At 32.6% G+C, this 22,997-nt stretch overlaps 1 protein-coding gene across 2 annotated transcripts in view; it reads left to right on the forward strand.

The window, feature by feature from the left end:
- Positions 1–22,997, forward strand: part of APP-BP1 (Nedd8-activating enzyme E1 regulatory subunit APP-BP1) — a 50,139-nt gene that overhangs the window by 22,330 nt on the left and 4,812 nt on the right. For both annotated transcript variants that reach the window (XM_076514424.1, XM_076514422.1), the window contains 10 exons: positions 1,644–1,753; positions 3,101–3,210; positions 3,321–3,383; positions 6,178–6,241; positions 6,474–6,565; positions 7,810–7,869; positions 10,110–10,170; positions 11,884–11,956; positions 12,905–12,980; positions 14,110–14,149. In XM_076514424.1, the coding sequence (XP_076370539.1) occupies positions 1,644–1,753; positions 3,101–3,210; positions 3,321–3,383; positions 6,178–6,241; positions 6,474–6,565; positions 7,810–7,869; positions 10,110–10,170; positions 11,884–11,956; positions 12,905–12,980; positions 14,110–14,149 (749 nt within the window). The remainder of the gene's footprint in view (positions 1–1,643; positions 1,754–3,100; positions 3,211–3,320; positions 3,384–6,177; positions 6,242–6,473; positions 6,566–7,809; positions 7,870–10,109; positions 10,171–11,883; positions 11,957–12,904; positions 12,981–14,109; positions 14,150–22,997) is intronic.

The raw sequence follows: 22,997 nt of genomic DNA on the forward strand, positions 1-22,997 counted from the left end.
ACCCATCTATATAAAGCTTCTATGATTTGTGTTACTTCATTAGAAACTATGCATGTTGAAACTGTACTTTGTACTTGAAAGTAAAAAAAAATCATGTTTGAGTCAAAGACTAAAGAATTTTTTTGCTGTTGTGTACTAAAAGAAATAATAACTCAAACTATGAAAAACATTTAATTAATACATTTACATTAGAAAATTAATAAATATGGAATGGTATTTGATGTTGAACATCAATGTGATACTAACATCATTAGAACATCTAAAAGCTGCATGCCCCAATTTTCAGAAATATAACAAATTTCAGTTCTGATATCTCTCACTGGAACAGTGGTAAGTCTCTGGATTTACATTGCTAATGTCAGGGGTTCAATTCCCCCTCGGAAGACACGGCAGATAGCCCAACATGGCTTTGCTTTAAGAAAACACACACACAGTTCTGATATTCTTATGTTTCATTCTGTTTAATGTAATTAATACAAACACCTGATTTGGATATTATCTAAAAACAAAGGGTTTTAGGTTGGTATTATTACTGTATATCATCATTGATACATTTTGAACAAGTGGCAAGATGGTGGTCTCTGATTTATGTACAGTAGTGTGTAAGAAAGATTTCCAACTGAAACATTTAATTTAATATAATAATACATGTTGTTGAAATAAAAATGTAAGAGCTGAATGATTAATCTGTTGAAAATTTTCTAGATTATATTTATATATATAATACAGTCTTAAGAGAAACTCCAGTAACATTTTGTTGTCTTTAATAAAAGAGTACCAAACGATCTTCAATGGAATTTCCTTCTGCTTTCCTTCACATAAAATTCTTGATTTTTTGTTTTGTTTTTTGTATCTACCTATATGTTATTCCACATTTTAGGAAATTAAAATTATTTATTGACATTCCTGAGTTTGTGAAAAGGTATTATTGCAATGAAACTGTTCACACACACATACACATAAACCAGGTTTTGATGGGCAGTGTAGAGATGGCCCTTTTTGTTTAATTACAAACATGCATGTGTTTACTTTGAAAAACATAAGTTTCATAAATTCTGATGAAAATTTGAAAATGTCATAATATAAAAAGAAAATATTTACTTTTTTCTAGTTTTAACTTTAATATTTTAATGTCTTCAAGCTTCTTACATATTTTGAAATTATTTCTGTCATTGTGCCTAAAGGAAAGATTGTGTATCATTTCATTTTTTATCAGAAACATGTTATAGAATAATGAAATTGTATGTTTGAGTAAATGATCCTTAATCCCCAACTTATTTAATGGCAACTATAAATATTTTAGTTGAAAGAACACTATTTGCATTACATATGTATGTGTATGTATATATGTGTATATATATATACGTGTGTGTGTAAAATTTTCCTTTTTATAGATTGCATCTTAATAAAGTAATTATAACATACCTTTTTCTGTTATATTTAAATCTCAATTAGTATGCTTCATTATGAACATTTAGAAGAAATAAACTGTGTGAAGTATATAATTTATTAAGAGTAGATGTTATGTATCAGAATAAATGGAATATATGAATGTTGTCTCATCAGTGTGTACTGGGGAGATAAAAAAGAAAATAAGTATATAAATTTGCACTAAAAATAATGATACAGCTTTCTTAATTCAGAACCCTTTTGCTGCTATCTTCTCTACTATGGGAAGCTGGAGTTCCACTACTGGTGTGTAGAGCTTATGGAATGATTGGTTATATGAGATTACAGGTCTCAGAACATACAGGTAACATATTTTCAAGACAATAATTTACAAAAGAATTAATAGGTCTGGTTAAACTTTGAGCTTAGTGTTTCTATTCAATTATTTGTGTGTGTGTGTATTTATATACACAAAGATTTTACTAGTTTTTTTCATAGTCAGGTAAGTAATTTGAATTATACTATATCATTACATTCATTTGAAGCTTATGAAGAACACACACCTTGTTAGATACTAAACTATTAGCATGTTTGTCAACACATGATAGAATCAGTATGCTTGATTATAATGATCTCAAATGAAGTAGTGGTTTCTGTGGAAATGTTTTCATCTTTAATGGTTTTACAGTCATGCTGTGTATAAAATAATGCAAGTTTAACCCTAAGTAACTCATATCAACTAGCTGATTTTACTTAAACTACAACATTTGTCAACCATTATAAGTATTGGATTAAGTAGCTTTTAAACATTTTAACATAACTATGTGGAGTTGTTTTTTTCTCCACAGAAAATGGTTGTTAAGTAATAGTTTAAATCTGTCTTTACTTGTAAAATTGGCTGAGCATAGCCAATTGGTTAGTGTGCTGGACTATGGACCTACAAATCTATCACTCACAACCTTTCTCTCCCCACTCTCCAAGCCCAGCATGGCCAGGTGGGTTAAGAACTTGTAATCTGAGGGTCGCGGGTTTGAACCCCTGTTGCACAAATTATGCTTGCCCTTTAAGCCATGTGAGCATTATAATGTGATGGTCAATCCCACTATTCATTGGTAAATAGAGTAGCCGAAAAGTGGGCGGTGGGTGGTGATGACTAGCTGCCTTCTCTCTAGTTTACACTGCTAAATTAGGGATGACTAGCTCAGTTAGCCCTCAAGTAGCTTTGTGCGAAATTCAAAAACAAACTAATCCCACTCCCCCCTCCCCAACAAAAAAAAACAAAAACAAAAAAAACCTTAAGCTGTGCACAGGGGCTATGGATGCATTATAAGGGTGGTGGACAAATCCCACTATTCACTCAGACAAACAAAAGTAGTCCAAAGATTGGTGCCTTACCTATAATGTATCAGTTTGAAATAAGCAAAAGCTGTGTAAATATCCTTTGAGTAGCTTTGCATTAATATCAACAATTAACAAAATTTAGATTTTTTTGTTTTAAAGATTGGCTTGCTCCATCTTAACATCAGCTATAAAAACATTCCTTCTTAATTAAAGATTTTTTTTAAGTTAATAATGAAATGAACTTTGTAATTATATAGGTTATTAGAAAAGATACTGGTGAAATTTTGTCTTTGTACACAGTGTAAATGTTAGAAAGGCTATAGTGTCCACTGAGGTTATAAAATTTAAATAAGTTATTTTTTTATACTAGTTATAGAGACACATCCAGATAATGTTCTTGATGACTTACGACTAGACAGACCATTTCCAGCTCTCCAAGAATACGTTGAATCTCTGAATCTTGACCAGATGGATCTGAAGGTGACATTTATGTTTATAAAACTGAAATTTTAATAAATCTTCATTGAAAAGAAAATAATAATTTTATAATTCTCTCAGTGATGTTCCTTAATTTTTATGTTCTCTTGCAGGACCACAGCCACACTCCATATGTTGCACTTCTCTTGAAATACATTCAGCAATGGCAAAAAGAGGCAAGTTGCTACAAGTTGACAGTACTATTTTATTTCTGTAACTGAGTATATTTTATGTAGCTCTGTACACATAGTTGTTCAGTTGATTTTTATATAAAGTAATTGGATTGTTCAAAATATTTTCAAATCTTAAGATCTCTTTTTTTTTCCTCAAGACAGGTTTGTATTTTTTGTCTAATTTAAAATTAAGTCCTAAAAACAAGAAATTATTGATTTGAAACTGTTGCTATTCACCATTTCTTCCAGCAGCAGAACTCTAACAGACAAATTATATAATGTTAAAAATCAAATGCATTTACAGTACAAGGTTTTATGTGAACCTCTAAAGAGTTGTTTTTAAATGTGATGTAACATTTTGGTATTTTAGGCACAGATGTGTAGAATATTCCATATTCCTATTTTTTGCATAATGTCTCTTTTAGATAGTTTTATATCTGTTGGATTTTTGTTTTATTATAGTTTATTGACATGACTGTTTAGTGTTATTTCTCATTCTGTGTACAACCTGATACTATGAGTATTCAGTATAAATTCAGAAAAATCAGCTTAAAAAAGTTATTTTTATTTTTTACATAAGTCTTCATTTATAGTAACAAGGCTCTTATAATGAAACATAATTGTGTGTAAATCAATGGTTCTCAAACTTACTCATGGAACATGTGAACTTTCTTTAAATCTTGGTGGATCACAATGGGATCTATACACTATGTTGTAGATTTCTTGCTTTAATTAAGCATCCTTTACACAGACCATCTTAACACTTTCAATATGAGCTCTATCAGCATGACCACTAAATGATTTCTTTGTACTTGTTTGAAGTCTTTAATACTTCTAACTTTCACTACAGTGTGTACATTTTCACAAAATTTCAGTCTTTCCTTTAACATTAGAAATCTTTCACACACAAAAATCCATACTTTTTGTAAATATATTTTCATTATTTTATTGAGTATTTGTTTTGAATAGTCCATGTTGAAAGTCATTTTCATATTAAGACACTATTTCTCACCTCAAAAACTTCAAATTTCATTTGTGTAGCCCCTTAAACATTTCAAATGCTTTTTGTCAAATACATGATATTTTTCTGTAATTTTCTCTACCATAACTCAAAACTGGATCTGTCAATTTGACTGACCTCATAACCACCAAAAAAAAATCAAAATAAGTCTTAATTACCCTTTTTTGTATTTCTAGAATCACTTGAAATTGTAGCCTGAAACTACATTTGTTTATCGTAAGTGGCTTTAAGCTCTTAACAGTACGCATCTATTTATAATTAAAGTTTATTATTTTATTGCTCTTTTGATTGCCCTTTGAACCATATCTAACTGTTATCTATCCCTGTCATTATAAGCTGTAAATCATTCGGGGCACATGCAGCTCATATTATGCTTTTGAATTACATAACCCAGGTTCTGCTTATATGCTTGCCTGTTGAAGTATTTTTATTATATTATTGATTTCACATTGTATAATCTTAACTAACCTTATTTTTACATTTTAATCACTTTTGTAATAATACAAAAAAACAAACATGAAAAACAAAAAGTAAATTCCTTACCCAATCTTCTTTTTTTCTTGCTGTTGATTGTCGAAGACAGTTAAGCCTACTTTTTATACTAATGGTAGCATTACAGTAAATAACTCATATTTAATTATATAATGCACCAAAGAACATAGACTAATAACATGCAAAAAGTTAACAATTTTTCCAACTTTTCTTGAGATTTCTAGCCTTCTATCTATGTGAAAAGAGCTGTATCAGATTCATCCAAGCTAGTCATTAAGTTTCTCAATGGAACATTGCTTGTACTCTCAGTGTAAATAGATATTAACTTTCCAGAATATAGCAGTGTGCAATACATCAGTTGATAAATGAAAACCTTGACTTTCTATTGGTTATAATGTAATATATAATTAAACCTAAGAAAGAACAATGAAGATATCTTGAAAGAGAGGATGTGACGAGTGTGTGGCAGAAAGAGTTTGATCTTCTGTTAATAACTGAAATTAAACAAATTGAAGGATATAAAAATTATGGTTTATCACAGTAATAAGAATTTTATTGTGAGTAATTTACTTTTAATTTCTTACTCTTTCAAGGAATGGTGTAAAAAATAGAGAAGACAAGATGCTTAGGGAAAATTCACATGTCAGACTAGGGAAATTCAGGATTTTTTAACAAAATTTTTTCTTGTAGAATTAGGAACTTAAAACGTACACTATTAAAATATGGATTATTATCTAAGATTTTAACTAGTTGGTACAACATAAAAACATTTAGTTTAATCAAATTTTGAAGGTAAGACACTAAAACTTTCTGTCATGCAGTAAAGGATACCCAGGTTGAAAGAGTTAAGGGGATCTTTGTACTGCATACTGAGAACTACTAATATAACCAACTACATTGTAATTATGTATTTATAAGCCCTATTTGCTAGTCTAAATTTTTATTCCAACATTTAATGCCAGTAAAATTTAAAGATCAATTACATATTAGATATTTAAGTAAATGTGATTAATATTTATTGTATTTTATTTTATTTTCCTTGGTTCTTGAATCTATTTATCTTGTTTGTATGTTTATATACACATTACAAAGTTGTTGTGTGGAACTTAGCTTTTAGTTGATTCCGGGTTTAATGTTTGATGTGTGGATAATCCATGAAAAAATTATTCATTATATGAAATTATTAGTTTTGGTATTGTTATTATTGTCACTATATTCTTATCTTTAGACTATTTATTTAAACGTCCATAAATACTTTACTTGTCTGACATGAACTTTCTGTAGAATAATGGAGAAATTCCCAGGACCTTCAATGAAAAGAAAGCTTTCAAAGAAATGATTCGAAAAGGTATGTTATTAAAGCTTAGATTTTAATTATGAATTTTAACAAAATGTTAATTATTTTCTGCATTTACAGTCATACAAGTTTTAGGGTTGTGGGGACAGAAATCTGAATCTTGTGAAGTATAAACATTGGATAAAGTTGGTTACTGATGTAATTATTTTACCTAAATTATACCAGTAAAAAGAAAAAAAAGTTGCCATTCAAGATAAAGTAAAACTACTCTTTATGTTGTAAGGCATAAGAATTAATGAAGAAGGTGTTCCAGACGAAGAAGAAAACTATGAAGAAGCAATAAAAGCTGTTAATACAGCACTGAATGCAACACTGGTATGCTATTTTGATTTGTAATGATAGTTATATAATGTATTCTGTTTTTCAAACTATTTACTTTGTTATGATACTAATGGTTTAACTTGACTGTAGGAAAATTGTGAATTGTTTTATTTTGATTAAAACCCTAAACTGATAAGGAATACATTTTAAGAAAGACTATTAAGAGGAGTCAGTATTATTGTATAGTTCAAAGAAACACTCAGTTGTGAGTTTGCAAACAAACTTTTCATTTAAAAAGAGAAATTGTTCAGATTTATCCATAAGATGTTTAACAAGTTGTTACTTATTTGAAGCTTGTGACTATACAACAGATTTATCCAATTTCTTTCCTAATTAAAAAAAAAATTTAGTCATTTCAAATTTCTTGTTGTCCAAAGCAATATAAAGCATAATTTATGTTAATTTAACTGAATTAATTTTAATTTAGTTATCCATGGCATTATTCTCTAGTCAAAACCAAAAATAAATAAAATTTTTCTTTAAAGTTGATAAAGAATTGTTGACTATCCTAAAACACTTAAAGAATTTGAATTTGTTGTAGATAAGTTTCATAATTTTCACCATTTGTTTTATTACCAAATTTATTTTGTAATAAACAGACATTGCTGTAATAACATTTGAGTAACCTGTATTGGTAATAAACTTTGTTTTTTTTATGTATTTAAACAAAATTATACAGGTTTTACTTTTTTGTATCATAGTAAACATTTATATTTAAGCCGTACTTTTCTAGACGACATAAAGAAATGTTAAAGCTTTTAATTCTTGCATATGAGTCAAAGATGGATAGACCAATGCACACTAGCACAAAAATTAGCCAGGAGTTAATGTGATTGGTAGTATTGATGGGGAAATGTTTCGAACCCTGATAAAGAATACATTATTTGTGTGTTTTGTGTCCTTGGTTTTATAGTGGTTAACTCTAGTTTAGTCTTAGTGTTATTAATTATATTTCATACTTTACTTATTGCTCAAATATGTTAGTTATGTTGCTTAAAGCTGCAATGCTGTAGTATTAACAAGATAGTGGGCATTGTAAATGATTGGTCCATTATAATAGCTGTTTCACTGGCATGTATTTACCAATTGTGGTATGTGAAGGATATCTTGGAAACTGGTTATAATATGCTTTTTTTTCAGGTATTGAAATAATTTTCTAAAATATGTACAGTTTTGTGCTAATTATCTCAAAGTTTTCATCTCAAGTAAACCTAATTTTATGTTGTATATTTCTTCAGGTTCCTGTAAATGTACAGAACATACTCAATGACACTGCATGTGAGAATCTCTCAAGTGAGGTAAATTTACCATTGATACTTGATATGTCTATTTTAGCCATAATTCTGATTAAGAAATTTAATGAAATTACATTTTACTCTTCAATGAAGGATTTAACAAAATTTTAAAAAGTAAAAACAATGTTTTTAAAAGAAAAGAAGAAAAAAATTCATCTTTGTTATCCAAGCCAATAAATAAGTATTTTGTTTGTTTAACTATTACAGTAAATTTAGTTTAATGTTTGATAAGCCATGTAAAATTATTTATTGCATTAAACTATGAATTTTGTATTACTATTATTGTCAGTATATTCTTATAACCTTTATAAATATTTAATCCTATAATTATTGTAACAAAAACATAAATATAAAGTATTTAAGTAACTTTGTTTTATCACAGTTTCTACAGTTTGGATTGTTTTGTCCAAAGGCATTGCTAGGTGCTTAAGATTTGGGGTTCAGGATCATAGATGTGGGAAATTTTGGTGTTTTTATATGATATTCATTATGATTTTCTCTTCTGATTTTTCAATACACCAACTAGAGAGAGAGATCTGGCATGTAGGCCCCATGTGCCTGCACTTAGTAATGCTTCTGGTTTTGCTTATTTACTAAGTCTGAATGACTAGTGAGTGGTTATTTCTAGGCCTAATCATCTTTAGTATTTTCGTTACAAGTGTTAAATTTATTATGATTTTTTGATTTTTTTGTTGTAAAATGTTATTGATTTCACAGGGAAATAAGCTGAGTATTTAATAAAGATGATTTAAATGCTTGTAGTTTAGATTAAAATGTTTCACTTTTATTTCACATTACATTTAAATACAGGCCACATCTAATAAGGTAATAGGACCTTGAGGCATGTAGGTTGACCCACGCCTTTAAGAAATATAGTTATTCCACGTCAGTTACATGATCAAGGATAAGTTTCCCTTGGCCCAATTATGAAACATGCATGTAAAAGTCTGTACAGTAGCATTAAGAAAGGTAGCTTTGTACTTGCAGTGTCAGAATAAGCATTATACTTATTGGAAGATACTGTGGTAATAGCTGGTTATTGAAATTATTATTAAAAGTGAAAATAATTATAGTCTGTTTTGCTTATGCCATTGCATTATCCAATATTAGTACAAAGAAATGTCTTGTAACAAATAAAAATCACTGTAGTAAGTAAATAATACATTTTTACACATATATTGACTCATTTAATTATGTTTCCTATGTGTGATATATAATTGTTATGTGATAGCTTCTAGACCCTTGGTGGGACAGCTATAAGTCTACTGATTTATAGTGTCAAAATATGGGTTCAGTTTGCCTGTGCAGGACCCAACAGATGTGTCAATGTGGCTTTGATATGAAATAAGCAAAACTTGTAAAAGTATGATGTGCATGTTTAAACATGTTTCACTCCACCTTGGTTTGTTACACCAATCCATTAAATTTAAGCATAATTCAAGTTAGTCAAAATGAAGTGGCTTTACCATTAAATATTAGTTATGTACCAGCAGTATTATTTTTTATAACACCTGAATGTCTGACGTTATTCAGAGAAAAATTAAAAAATCAAAGGAAAACATTACCAGTGATTTTTCTTATGACATTTTGTTGTTGTTGTAGCCATTCTTCATATTTTCAGTTTCAATGATAAAATTATTGCAGATAGAGAAAGCTTGATGGGAAGTGTATTTATATTTGTCAGTTCTAAAATTGCTGCTCATTTTCCTTCCTAGAATTTATCTACAACCCTTTCAGATGCCTTTAATTTGATAGTACATGATTATTGAGTCTGATGCAATATTTTGTGTTAGAGTAAAGTAGTATCCCATCCAAAAAATAAGTTTGTTTATATATTTTTCATGTCCAATGTGAGTTATTTGACCTTAATTAGCCTCTTTTAATTTTATAGAAGAAGCTCTAAACATGCAATTTTAAGGGTGAAATGCCAGTGATGGCATTGTTACAGTAATTCCATTAAATTAAGTTAAGAATGAATATGAGCATAGCTTTTTTTACTATACTTTGGCTTTTCTAAGCAGTGAATAAACCCATATAATAGAAATAAAGTAAAATGCATAAGACATGGAAAAATAGTTTCTACATGATTTTTCTTTTGTTAAAGTTTAAACAACAACACAGGTTTGAAATAAAATTTATATAATCAAATAAAATGCTGATAGTTTCATGATATGTATGAGATCCAACTTTTATCTTCTAAAATGTTAATATAATCATTTATTGTTTGTTTTTCTTTGTATCAGAGTAAACCATTCTGGATAATGGCTCGAGCTTTACGAGATTTTGTTGAAAATGAAGGAAAAGGTGAATATGATATTCTGGTTTTTAAAGAAATTTAGGTATTTATTATCTAGAAGAGATATATCTGATAGAAAATATTTTGTCAATATTATTTTACTTCAAATATTTAAAATATGTAACTGAAGGTATCTAAATTGAGTCAGAGTAGATTACAGTAAAAGTGATAAAAGTTAATTTTCTGATTTTTCATGAACTGGTACTATTATGAAACTTTACTGAATTAGACTCAGAGTTTTCACTTTTGGAAAACATAAAAGTGAACAGTTGTTTTGTTATTGTTTTATATTTACCCACCATCTCATAAAGAAAATTGTAATTTAATATTAAAAAGGTCATTTTTCTTTGCTTTCTTTGAATACCTGTTACAGTTTGGTAAGATTACACACATGATTACTTTGGCACAACATTGCTTCATATTAAAAAATTACAACTAACTATCATTGTAACATTTAACACATTATTACTATGGTATAACATTGCTTCTAATTAAAAAATTACAAATAACTATCATTGTAATTTTTCACACATGATTACTATGGTATACCATTGCTTTATATTAAAAAATTACAACTATCATTGTAAATTTAACACATGATTATTATGGTATAACATTGCTTCATATTAAAAAAATACAACTACCATAGTAACATTTCACACAGGATAACTAAGACATAACACTACTCCATATTAAACATTACCTCTGACTGCATAATCAGACTTCACTTCAGTAACAACAAATATAATTTTTCAGGTTAATGAAGTGTTTTTTAAAGTCCTAGAACTGAGGTAGGCTATTCAGTTTTTCAATTGCTGTAGTAACCTCAAGAAAGATTAAAGTGCTTAGATATTGGACAAAATTGTGAGTTAAAATTACAGTTATGTCTTAGATAACACAAATGGTCTTGAACTTTAGGTTAACAACAAGAAATTATGATTAAACATTTGTTTATAAGTGTAAAAATGGTTAAACATTGCTCTAAATATAATCTCTGTGTGTGTGCAAATTTCCTGTTTATCACTGAAAAAATTCAACAATGAAATGCTTCTTTCAGTTACTCGTTTTTGCAATTTAATCTTAAAGATAAATGAGCTTTATACTAACACAAACGATAGCATGATAGCAGTTGTAAATAAATGTAGCACATCTTACAAAATTTTTATTGTATTTGTCAAGATTAAAAACTTTGGTATAAAGATACTCTTTTGTCCTAAATTATTGCTGAATGTGAGTTTTAATTTTACCTTTAGTGCATGTGAATAAGACAAACCTTATATTATACATACACATAGATATATAGATTTTTTAGGTTTCACTGCAATTCTTTGTAGATTTTAATGGAATGTTACCATTATACTTTTTTGTATATATTAGTAATGGAATATTGCTGTTATACCTTCAGGATACAACTGTAATGGAACTTTGCTGTTGCATTGTCTGAATAAATATTTACGAATCTTTGTGTAGTTTGGATGTAGGTGCAGTGGGATTTTACTGTTTAGATATACAAACTGGAATTTGTTCAAGTCATTATAGTATAAAAATTGCAGAGGTTAGGCTTATATTTCACCTTTGTTATGTCATCATTCTACAAGTACATTTGGATTACCTTGTATTTTGTGCATATACATCAGTATATCTTGCACATAAATTGTAATATAGCTTTTATTACGTTTGCTTATTACTCTGTTAACAGTACTCAAAATTTATTTTCTCAGGAGCCCTTCCCGTTCGAGGAACCATACCAGATATGACTGCTGATTCTGAAAGATATATCAAGCTTCAAAATGTGTTAGTACCTCTTTGTTTAAAGATTGCCAAAAATTATCAAAAACACTGATCTTTCTGATGTTTTATATGGTGATTTATGGGCTGCTTAAAAAAGCAAAGTCAATTCTAAAAATGGTTGGCTTCACCAAAATTTCTTTTTTACTTTTCCTATTTTTGTTGATGACATAATGTAGTGTCTGACAATTTCTTAATCTAACATTTAATGCTATTAAAATTTAAAGATCAATTATATGTTAGATGTGCAAGTAAATCTGATTAATATTTATTGCTTTGCTTAGTTTGTAAATCTTTTTAACGTCTTTGTACATTTATATATCCATTACAAAGTCATTGTTCAGAATTGAACTTTTAGTTGACTCCTGGTTTGAAAAGGTGGCAGAATTCTTAGTTTGATAATTATTTTGGCTCCACAATTTTAATGATCCAGACAATTACCTAAAAAATGTGTAAACATGACATAGTTTAAGAGAAATAGTTCTTAACAGTAAATTTCAATCAAAACATAATCTAGAAACTAGAATAATTGCTTTTCCTGTGGTTTGACATTGTCATAAATCATTGTAACTACATTCTGTAAAATATTTATATTCTGTTTCATTCTTAAAGTTAGATTATAGTTGATTACTGTTATTAAATGCAGTTTCTTTCATTCATCTCAAAATATTAAAATCATTTGTTTGCAATAATTTTTTTTCTTCATAGAAGACAAAGGATTTCATACATTTTTCTTCTATGTACAAGGCAGGGAGAGACTTTATTTAATTACTGGTGTTTAAACCATGTTACAAATTGTTTTTTATAGCCTGTAACCTTTTACTTGTTCTGGTTGCTTCAGAGTTAACAAATGCAGTCTAAACATTAACCTGATGGACAAAAACCTTGTTTTCTCTTAAAATTGTGCCCATCTTCAGTCTAGGTTTTTAAATATCACTTCTTCACCTGTTTCAGTTATCGAGCACAGGCGACTAAAGATGTTAATGCGATTTCAAATCGTGTCCAGAAGCTATTGTTAGACTTAGGAAAGGTCAGCAACTTTAACCTTAACTGATTTGATTTCAGCAATTTATAAAAATAAAAAAAATATATTGGAATTTTTTTCATTTTAATACTGCTAAATTAATATCTGCAATTATTTAATTAAAAATAGTAAAAGAAATCTTTTGTAAAAAATTTTATTGTATGCACAGGAGATAAAAATTCTTACTTTTGTTCAGATTAGAGAGAGAGTGTAAAAATGTGGAAAATATTTTAAGGATGTAGTAATATTGTAAGTTAATAAATCGTATTCAAAATAATCTTAAATGGGGATCACTGTAAGAAACTCAAAAACTCTTCTCGCTATAACAGTGGTGTATAAATTTGATGTTATACTTTTTATCTTTCTATATTAAGACATTTAATTATGTACTATACATTGTTAATATTTCCTAAGTTATGACAAACTGAAACATTTGAAGATTTAATGATACAGATTTTATCATAGTTTTAAGCTACTATTTGCTCCATCACAAATGATTTGTACCAACTAATATATTAATACTATAACATTTAATACCCTAGTATATAACATACCTCATTTGTGAATCTAAGGACTTGTGGTTTCTGCACTTTTACTGCAAAAATTAGTTTAAATTTACTCAGTAATTCAAGAGTTGATGACGGGTGCTGTTGACCTAGTTGCTTTCCATTTAGTCTGTCAGATTGAAATTAGAAACTTATTCATCGACAGTAATTGTAGTTTTGTGAGAAAAATTTTTAGAAAGGCACCAGAGTTTAAATAATTGTTTTAACGTTCAGAAAAATTAAACTCTTGATGAAGTTTCTGTTATTGAAGATGCTTTAAAATATGACACAGGGGATCTTTATAAGGGAACTTAGTCACTATTTATAGTGATCAATAGTGATTTAGCCTTGGTTTGTATATTCTTTAGTTGATTTTACAGTACCATGTGTCTATAGGTTATTCATAGCTATTCTGTATTGTGAATACCTTTTGGTACATCTTTGTGTTACTTTGACAGAAACTGTGTGCTTTAATTTATCTATATGAATTTAATTTGTTATCCAAATGCTAAAAATCTCTCCCTAAAAGAGTTATGCATTGTTAGGTGGAAACAAAATAATCCTGTTCATTTTGTTGTTCTTTTTACCAGCCTCAAGACTTAATTACAGAAATGGATATTAAATTATTTTGTAAGTACTCATCTACAGACATTTAAATATAATTGATTAATTATACTATGTAACACATATTTTGTTCCTGGATAGTATGTGTTATTTCTTAATTGCTTATGTTGTAAAAGTACAGAAAATAGCCATTATTCCCTTCAAACTTTGCTTTTGTGACCTGGATAATGAAATTTAGAAATTAACCTATTTTCTATGTAAAAAATAGGCAAATTTGCACATTTTCATTTACATAAGGTCTGAATAAAACAACATATGAATCAAGATTTACATGTATCTATATTAAAGTTATACAAAAATGTTTAGAAGTGAGTAGTTTTTTGAGATTTACAACTGTAATGTAAATCACTTTCACGTATTAGTCCCCAAATATAATCTCCCCTCATGTTATTGTTACATAATCCCAGGTCACAAAAGCAAAGTTTGAAGAGAGAAATAGGTCTTTTCCATTTACTTTAGGCATAAGCAATTGGGAAATAACACTTTCTGCCCAGCAACAAGAAAAAGTAAAAATTTTGTGGCATAGTGTTAGGGAAGAATAGTTCATTTGGTTTATAGTCTTCATTTGCAGCTGTATGGTATTAGATATTTTATGATTTTGCTTAAGATACACAGTCATACATGTTAAAATTGTACAACATGTTTATAGTTATAAAACCAAAGTCAACCAGTGATATACTAAGGTTAAACAAACTTTATAAAAAATGATTCTCCAGTTCCCTACAGTCATTGAAACAATTATCTCTATCAGCAGCCATAACCATTCTAATTCCAATAATTACACATTATTTTCCAATTTCACAATTTTGTTGTTGTAGTTTTTGTGTTTTTTTTGTAATAAACTTCTGTAAAAGAAGGCCATTAAAATCAAATGTAGACAACATATTTTGATAAACCTTCCACAGACTTTCTGTTTTATGTGGATGCTAGCTTCCGAGGCCACAGGTACAAATGCCCACTGAGGCTACATCTGAAGTCTTTAAATGTATGTTTGTGAACTGCCATTGTTGTGACATCCATTTCCTTTGAAATGTGACTGAAAGCTTGTAAACATTCATCAGATTTGGGTCTTTCTTTACTGTCATGCTAAAGGTATCAAGAGATATGAAAAAGCTTCTTTGCAATATAATTTTGGATTGGAATGTTAGTTTTAAATGCGTTTTTGAAGCCACGCTTTTATGCTAGTGTTTTTGCTTTTGTTGAGAACATGACAGGCTTTCTTCTTCATAATTTTGTTTCTTTTAACTATTTGTCATTCAACAATCTCACTACATTAATTTTTTTTGTAGAAAAAAATGGCCGTAAGTCTACCTTGACGGCATTGTAATTCTTTCTAGTCAGGCATGAAGATGAAACAAATATTCAAGTGCTAATCCTGTCCCTTGTGTCATGGTTTTCATATACAACATTACATCATTGCATTAGCATATCTGTATTGTTCTTATAAAGTGTGGTTAATCTTTGTAATTTTTATTTAATTATAGCACTAAAAAAATTATAATGGGAGGTACAACACTCAAATTATTACAATTTATTTTCCTGTGCATTAACAATTTTTATGAACACTCTTACAGGTTTCATCTTGATTATGCCTAATGTTTTTAAAGGTAGGTTTGTATATGTAAAAAACTGCATTCCCTCATAAAGACAGCATAAATAATTTGTAGGAAACACTATCAGGCTAAGATACAAGTTAAAAGAGACTTTTTTTTTATCTTAGTTACCTGCTTTTTGGAGAGACTGATACATGGTTTTATATCTATAAAGAAAAGTATTAATACAACTAATGTTTCTCATAACAATGACCCCTCAGTGTGGATTCCTGTACGTGGTGAGGGGACCTCCCAGAGAAGGTTCTGTTCTTTCAGCTTACGTCCTCTGGGATCTAAACATCCACCCACGTGTTTGCCATGCGTGGCGACCTGTGAAGGGGAGAGGATCCTGGTGGTTGAGGGGTCCAACCCTAACACACCACTTTGGCCTTGAATTCCTGTAGACAGGCAGCCTTTGGGTGGCCCCCTTGGGTCAAGTGGCTGGTCCACTTGGGCTAGAGTCAACCAAGTACCAGTGTTGGAAGTTCTCAACAGGTGTTGTGGACATTGTGTTTGATGCTGGTGTTTGGGTATAGTGCTCACGAAACCCTGGCATTGCTGCAGTGTCCTTGCATGACATTGTAGTGTGTCCCCTCATAGGGCTCCTTGGTGGGTGGGGTCAGTGGGTATCGAAATTTTCCTTTTTTTCCTATGGATCCTCCAACAAAAAAATTAAATAAAATAGTAAAAAAACAGTCAATAGGTAAACAACCACGTCTTGAAGACTCTAAGCAGCAATCTTCAACATCTGTAACACCTGTACCACATTTTCTTATATTACATTCTCTTTCAGAAAAACCTTTAGGGCAATTGTCCCCCTTTTTTATTCAGAAGGGACTAGAGGGACTAGCTGGCTCTCCAAAGTTAGTAAAGAAGCATCGATCAGTAGACATATTGGTGGAAACATCCACATCCCAATACAGTGAACTCCTCTTGAATTCAAAGGCAATTGGGGATGTACCTATTGAGGTTACCCCTCATGCTACCTTGAATTCATCATGAGGAGTTATTGTTGAGAGGGATTTGAAGAACTTCCCCAAGTCAGAGATTCTTGCTGGTCTCTCCACTCAAGGAGTTTCTGCAGTGAGACGTATCTACACTCGCAAAGACGGAGTTACACTTCCGACAAATATCCTCGTTTTGACATTTACATCATCACCTGCCACCATCAAGGCAGGTTATCTAATTTGCAGGGTACGGCTGTACATTCCAAACCCTCTTCGATGTTTCCAATGTTAGAGGTTTGGCCACTCAAAGACATCCTGTCATGTTTCCCTGACATGTGCTCGTTGTGGTGGCAAGGACCACGATGCCTATGAGTATCACATGGACCCACAATGTGTCAACTGCAATGGTTCCCACCCTTTCTACTTTCGTTCTTGCCCAAAATGATTGGAGGAAAAAGAGGTGCAGTGTTTGAAAACGACCCATAACATTAGTTATCCCGAGGACTTTGAAATTGCTGTCCAGCAATCCATCTCGGACAAATGCTGCTACACTTCGTTCCACAACTACAGTGGGAGTGCAGACAGATCTCTCTGTAACTCCAAGAGAATCATTTTCAAAACAGATGAAAAGCTTTTGACCTCCATGGTTAAAAAGGTTGATGAATCGACTTCTACGCCCATCTCTGTTCCTCCCATACAGTCCAACAAATCTCAAGATCCACATCCTTCGGTTTCAACTACAGGCATTTCTTCTTATACATCTTTTTCTCCAACCCGACGATGCAAAGCAATCATTCGTTTGCGTCCTCAGTCACTGGAATCCCCTTTCAACAACAAAGACATGCCCAATCGACCCAGGGCAGGATCCATGGAGGTTGATAGACCTCCTCTGAATAAGGACAGTAAGGAAAAAGACGTGATCGTAAACAGAATGGTTCTCCAGCCACTTTGCCTACCCGTCATTAAAAATGGCCACCTTGATACAATGGAACTATCGAGGTTTATGTTCTAATCTGGATGATATCAAAACACTGATTGCTTCCTACCATCCTGTATGTCTTTCCTTACAAGAAACATTTCTAAAACCTGCTGATACAGTCACCATTTGGCAGTTTCTCTGTACAGAAATGATAGGCTGTGTGATGGACGAGAACATGGAGGGGTGGCACTATTGGTTGATCAGCATGTGCCCATCCTATCTTTGTCACTCAACACACCCTTGGAGGCCGTAGCCATCCGTGTTTCCTTGGGTCATACCATCACTGTTTGTTCTCTCTACCTGTCCCCTGGAGAGACATATGATCAATCAGACCTTGATGCTCTTGTTGAACAGTTGCCGTCTCCATTTCTAATCCTGGGGGACTTTAATAGACATCATCCCCTCTGGGGAAGTGCTGTTATTGATAGGGGTCGCTCTGTAGAGCATATGCTCTCTGATCACAGTCTTTCTCTTTTCAGTACTGGTTCTTCCATTTATTTTCATGCACCTGGTCAGTCTTTACCACTATTGATCTCTCGGTTTGCTCCCCTTCATTATTTTCCCATTTTTTGTGGAGGGTTGACAATAATCCACTAGGCAGTGATCATTTTCCTATACTTTTGAGAGAGACTGGCTGTGGTCAGTGCCACCCTACCCGCGTGCCCCTGTGGAAGCTGGATCAGGCAGACTGGTCCACTTTCACTGCTCTCGCAGAACTTGATCCTGCCATCATGAATCAGCCATCAAAAGACGACTGTGTGGCAGCAGTAACTGACTATATTATACAAGCAGCTGCTCAGTGTATTCCTAAAACCTCTACACGTTTTCCACAATATCCTCATCCATGGTGGAATCCTGCTTGCCATTGGCACGGAAGGCTCAAAAAACGGGCCTGGGATACTTTCCGTAGATATCCCACACTTTCGAACCGCATTGCTTTCTAATGGGCCCGTGTACATGCTAGGTGGGTAAGACAGAAGGAAGCCAGAAGGAATCTTGGATTAAGTTTACAACTAGCATATCTTCTACCACCAGTTCCACGGTCATATGGGACAGGTTTCGAAAGGTCAGTGGGCACGACAATTCTGTCCCCCACTCGATTTTACTCTCTGATGGCCAAGAGGTAGCTGATGTCCAGAGCATCGCCGATACTCTAGGTGAAAGCTTCTGCCAGGTACCTAGCACTTCTGCTTGTTCCTCCACCTTCTTGGGGATCAAGACTCGGGCAGAGCGTTCACCTCTTTCCTTTCGTACTGACTGTCTTTTACTATAATTGTCCCTTTATACTGGTGGAACTGAAAATGGCCCTTCATCGGTCTGGCAGTACATCTGTTGGACCTGATGATGTGTACTATGACATGCTGCACTATCTCACTCCTGCTTCTCTTGATTTTCTTCTAATTGTTTTTAACTGGATCTGGCAGGAGAATATTTTTCCTGATGCCTGGCACCAGGCTATTATCTTACCTTTCTCCAAACCTAGGAAAGATCCCAGGATTCCTTCACACTACCGTCCAATTGCTTTGACGAGCTGTCTCTGTAAGACCTTAGAGAGGATGGTTAATGCTCATCTTGTTTGGTTCCTCGAATCAAACAACCTCCTCTCACCCATCTAATGTGGGTTCTGACGACAGCATTCCACCACGGACCACTTAATTCGACTTGAAACATCAATCAGAGAAGCCTTTTTCAAATGCCAACATCTTGTTTCAATATTCTTTGACATTGAGAAGGCTTATGACATAACATAGAGGTATGGCATTTTGCGAGACCTCCATATATATGGGTTACATGGTCATTTACCCATGTTTATTAAAATTTTTTTAATGAACAGGAGATTCCAAGTTCGTGTAGGTTTGACACTTTCCCGTTCTTTTGTACAAGAACTTGCGGTCCCTCAGGGCTATGTTTTGAGTGTCACACTTTTCAGTATAAAGATAAATGCCATCACTGAACAACTCCCTCTCACTGTTTCAAACGGGCTCTATGTTGACGACTTTCACATCTCGTGTCAGTCGTCGAACATGAGATATATTGAGCGGCAACTACAAACTGCACTCAATCATGTACTGAAGTGGACTACAGTGAGCGGCTTTAATTTTTCTCACTCTAAAGCAGTTTGCATGCACTTTTGCCATCAACGGGGTATCCACCCTGATCCTGTACTCCATATCGATGAAGTTTCGCTGCCAGTGGTCCCTGGGACCAAGTTCTTGGGGCTTATCTTTGACCATAAGCTGACCTTTATACCACACTTAAAGCAACTATGGGTAAAATGCACAAGAGCACTGAACATCCTTTGTGTCCTCTCTACTGCCAGTTGGGGAGTGGATCGATGTTCTATGTTAAAGATATATCGTGCTCTTATTCATTCAAAACTCGACTATGGATCAATGGTCTACGGCTCTGTCAGACCCTCGGCCTCAAAGATGCTGGACCCCATTCATCATCAAGAACTTCGACTCTGCACTGGGGCCTTCCACACCTCCCCAGTTCAGAGCTTATACGTGGAATCTCACAAACCTTCTCTTTCCCCCTTGCTGTTTGCAACTGTCTTTACTGTATTCTTTGAAACTTTGCCCCTTACCAAATCATCCCACTTGGGGATGTGTTTTCCTTCCCCAGTGGGCCTTACTTTCTCAAAACAGACGATCTGCCATTGCTCCTTTTGGCACACATCCAGGTGCAATTGGATGAATTGGGTCTGTCCTTGGAAAATATTGCAGAATCCACTGGTCAGCCCATCCCCCCATGGCTTATTACAGCCCCCAAATGTGACCTTTCTTTAAGTCATCTGAAAAAAGGCAGATACTCCCAATTGGAAGTACTATCTTTTATTTACTGAACATCTTTCAAACAACCTTTCTATTCCAATTTATACGGATGGTTCAAAATTAGGTGACTCTGTGGGCTCTGCGATGGTTTGTTGTGGTTCGATGGTTGCGTGCAGAATCCCCTCTACAGCTTCTGTGTTCACTGCTGAACTGTACGCCATATCTCTTGCCCTGGATCATATTGAAGCTGAACAGTACTCTGACTACACTATTTATACTGACTCCCTTAGTTCTCTGCTGGCCTTGGAATCACTTCACATTGGCTCACACCCTGTTCTCGCTGATATTCAAAACCGACTGGCCCATTTCTCATTAACATCTACTTCTATCCAGTTTTTCTGGATACCAGGCCACATTGGTATTTGCGGGAATGCGCTTGCAAAACATGGCAACTAAATCTATCTGCTCCGGCTCTGTCACCACTGTGCCTATTCCGTACATGGACTATGGTCCTGTATTCAGGGCTCGGCTCCGTGCCAGCTGGCAGTCCACTTGGAGTGAGCAACACGACAACAAGCTTTTTCAAATAAAACCCTATATTAGGCTTTGGCCGTCTAGCTTCCATAAGGTTCGGAAGGAGGAAGTTATTCTAACTAGACTACGCATTGGTCACAGTTTTTTTAATTCATCGTTTTCTTTTATCTGGAACTGATGCACCAATGTGTAGTTTGTGTAACACTCAAATCACTGTAAGCCACATTTTACTTTCCTGCCATCGTTACGACTCTCAAAGACGGCACTATTTTAAACATGTTCTGTCCCAGGGTTTGTCTGTAACATTGGACAGTGTTATTGGTGATGGTGACACTGTCCACCATGATAACGTTTTTCGTTTTTTAATGGTCATTAATCTTTTTAACCTCATTTAAATGTTGCATATTTATTCATTACACCTTTTTAATTGTGGTTTCCTTTTCAGTCTCAATCTCTCTAGTTCAATTTGATATTGTAAAATGGCCAGAACATTGAATAACTCAACACCAGGACTGAAAAGGCCAACTTCAGGTGACTAACGCTGCTGTTTGAACTTCCCATTAGTCGTTCTGGCAAGTTGCTATTACACTTTTGCTGCATGTCATTTAACACTTTTATTACTTTACCTTTTAGTACTGGCCATAATGACACATAACCCGGAACCAGGACTGGAAAGACCAACTTCAGGTGACTGATGCTGGTTCTTGTACTTACCTGTTAGTCTTCCTGGCGGGTTATGATTATTACCATTCTGCTACAGGAAGTCCTTTACAACTTTGTAGACTGGATGTCAACATTGGTTTTACGCCATTTTATGTTTTAATTGCTGTTTTGTTTATACTTTTGTTTCCTTTTACAAATTTTATTACATTTACTTTACTTTTACCTTTTTACAGGACATTTGGCTAATTTTTATTACGATTTTGCTGTATGTATGTCTTTTAACACTTTTCTTATTTTACCTTTTGATAATGGCTGTTATGACAACATAACCCAGAACCAGGACTGGTAAGGCCAACTTCAGGTGACTGACAGTGGTTCTTGTACTTACCTGTTAGTCTTCCTGGTGGGTTATGATCATTACCATTTTGCTAGAGAAAGTACTTTACTTCTCTTACTCTGGTTTCTCTCTTACCATTGTAGACTAGGTGACAACATTGATTTTATACTTTTTCTGTTTTTCAATGATGTTTTGTTTTACCTTCATTCCCTTTTATGTATTTTACTACATTTAATTTCTTTTTACCTTTTTACTGGATGTTTGGTGCAAATAGCCTAGCTGCTTTGTGCTATAAAACACTAAATCAATCAATCAATCATAACAATGGAGAAGAGAATTTAATGGTATTCGTTAAAATAGTTACAGATATAACATTACATATATTAAGAACTTGCACAAAAAAAAGTTTTTTGTTTTTTTTAAATATAGAATGGTTTGGTTAAATACGTTTTCTTTTAGATTTTCTGAGCAAGATTTGCCATCGTTTAGCTCCAATAATCTTCTTTAAATTAGAATTTAAAGTTTTTATCAGAATCAGCTAAACTCACTTCTACACCTGTTTCCTAGTAGTTCAGCAGTACATTTCTGAGCTTACAATACTTTTTGGCAATTCATTTAATAAGTCTGTGGGCATGATGCTAAAATTTGGAACTGAATATTTATGGTAGGCACAGCACATATAGCTCATTGTATAGCTTTGTGCTGAAGAAAGAAAAAAAATCCATATATACTAAAGCACTTATACATGCCATTTTCTCTTTTAGCCCTACTGTTATCAAAGTTTTTACACATGATAAAATTCCAGCACTTTAGGAATTAAAATTTATTTGTGCTGGAATGGATTTTTATTTTTATTTTGCTTAAGATCTGTTTTTTCCTTTTTCCAAAACCACTTCTTTTAAAAGGTTGTGCACTTGCCCAGTCATTAGAAATTATCTTAAATAACTGCATTTTTGGTAACTTTTATATTGCAATTAGTATATGGTTTTTTTAACACAAGATGGTCTACAATGAATTTAATAGTTTTC

This window comes from Tachypleus tridentatus, chromosome 7, assembly GCF_004210375.1.
Source record: "Tachypleus tridentatus isolate NWPU-2018 chromosome 7, ASM421037v1, whole genome shotgun sequence".
NCBI lineage: Eukaryota > Metazoa > Arthropoda > Merostomata > Xiphosura > Limulidae > Tachypleus > Tachypleus tridentatus.